This window comes from Austrofundulus limnaeus, unplaced genomic scaffold (assembly GCF_001266775.1).
Source record: "Austrofundulus limnaeus strain Quisiro unplaced genomic scaffold, Austrofundulus_limnaeus-1.0 Scaffold79, whole genome shotgun sequence".
NCBI classification, from domain to species: domain Eukaryota; kingdom Metazoa; phylum Chordata; class Actinopteri; order Cyprinodontiformes; family Rivulidae; genus Austrofundulus; species Austrofundulus limnaeus.
Window position 1 is genome coordinate 1878451 of NW_013952481.1, and position 2015 is coordinate 1880465.

Here is a 2015-nt window from a genome sequence, read left to right on the forward strand (position 1 = left end):
ACTATTGCGTGGGAATGCAAAAGAAAAAATAAATCTCCCATGTCCCCTCGTGGGCTCCGTACTTAGTATATCATTTCAAAATAAAATTATTATTATTTTTAAACTGTGTATGGCCAAGATTGTAAGACTTGGTTAGACGGACATTTTTTTGCAATGCAGAACTTATAAGCAGCTTGTGATGTTCCCAACATAATTTAAAGTAAAACATGTCTCTGCATAGTTTATTTTGCAAAACACGCTGAAACAGAAGAACACCAAAGTGAATTTGTTTCTCAGAATAAATATATTTTACACACAAACAAAGCAGCGACATTCGTACACACATACAGTCTCACATTCATACATATACAGATCAGTTTATTGGATTTTTTTCTTTTATTATAAAAACATTTTTTTATATTATTACTTTGTATACTGTGTTATATGGTTAGGGCTAGGTCACTGTTAAAAAGCATGCACTTTCTTTTTGGTTGTGGTCAGATGATGTGTTTGCAAATAACTCCAAGTGCAGGCCTCATTTAAGTCTTCAAACATATCAAACAACAAACCCACTGTTTCTCTGATCGAGTCTTTGCTGAAATTAGAACATGAACCGAGCACTCCGAGTTATTTACCAACCAACTGATGTGTCCATGTTTGTAGTATTGCACAGAATTTTTCGATTTGCCCTTTCTTCCATCTCTCATCTCTTTTTGTTTGCTGCTTCTTGAGAAATCTGTCTCTTTTGTTCGAAGCCGTTTGCTTCTGGTTCTGTGGTTTTTAGGTCCAGTTGGTCCAAACATTGTTAAACSACCATGACGTTTTGTGTCTCTCATTCCTTTTGCATTTAACTCATCGAAGTCCACATCTCTGATGCTAAACTGGAARGTTTGGTGGGGTTAGATGGCATCAGTTTGGATACATTACATTCCACATTTCCAGCTGAAAAAGCATTTACTCGGATAAAAAAAGGTAAATATCTGGGAGAGAGAAGGGATGAGATAGTAGCTTGATTGATTATTGGAGTAATTACGTCCCGCGTTCGTCAGTCCTTCTCTTTGTTGACCGTGTGACTCAGTTGGTCGCAACAATGACGATGGAGCCATCCTCCGCCTCCTCGTCTTTCTCCTCCAACGACTGGACGACACACGGAGTGACATCGAACGGTATTCTTTCTGGGATGGATTCTGCAATCTGTACTGGTARTCCAGGGCTTGAACCTCGGGTCGTGGGGCCCTCCTCCCTCAGCGGGGACGGCGTCAAAGAGCACGGCTCTGGTTCCAGGGTCAATGTTACCTCTTCTACCTGCAAAACCCAGAWTTTAAGTTGCCAGACATTTTGTTTCACTTGAAATTCTGAAAGTGCTATTTTGGCTTTGGGCAGCTAATTTAAGTTTTACAWCAAAACAATAGTCTGTCTACKCTTAGCTAGATCTRTTTCATAAARTGTGAATGGTCACATGACCAGACCCCCCGACTTCCTGCCTGTCCTGAGGGAAATACAGTATTTACCTTGAACTGGTGCAAGAGGAAGTGAGTGAAATACCTTAATAAACACATATAACTGAAATATTTTGCACATATATTCTTTGAAGAGTTTTCTATTGATATATAATGACAATTTTATGCCTGCATGCATCTTTTGATTGTAAGAAGAGTAAATGTCAGAATGGTAACATTTGTTGCCGCTAGCATAACATATACAGCGCTCTGCTAGCTGTCAAAGGTTTGATTATTTAATTTATCTTGAGTTTTCTTCCCACTCAGCCTAAAACTATCAGATGTTTTAGATTTTTTAGACCTGAAAGACCCCCAAAACGATCAGGGGTTCCCAAACCTTTCCATGCCATGGCCCCCCAAACAGTTTAGCTTCTGACAGGGGACCCGCTTTGCAAACCTACGAACAATGCTTCAAAATATAAAAAGATCAACTTTTATTTATTATATCACTTTTTATTATTATTATATTTGTTTAGCATAAGAATTTGATTAACAAGCCTGTTTTAATCCCACTGAAACTGCAGAACAAAAGAAATC

General features: G+C 38.4%; 1 protein-coding gene across 5 annotated transcripts in view; it reads right to left on the reverse strand.

Moving 5' to 3' along the window:
* Positions 1–207: 207 nt before the first annotated feature.
* The window catches only part of fam131ba (family with sequence similarity 131 member Ba), a 43390-nt gene continuing 41582 nt past the window's right edge, over positions 208–2015 (reverse strand). For all 5 annotated transcript variants that reach the window (XM_014011349.1, XM_014011345.1, XM_014011346.1 and 2 more), the window contains one exon: positions 208–1284. In XM_014011349.1, coding sequence (XP_013866803.1) covers positions 1054–1284 — 231 coding nt within the window. In that variant the 3' untranslated portion in view covers positions 208–1053. The remainder of the gene's footprint in view (positions 1285–2015) is intronic.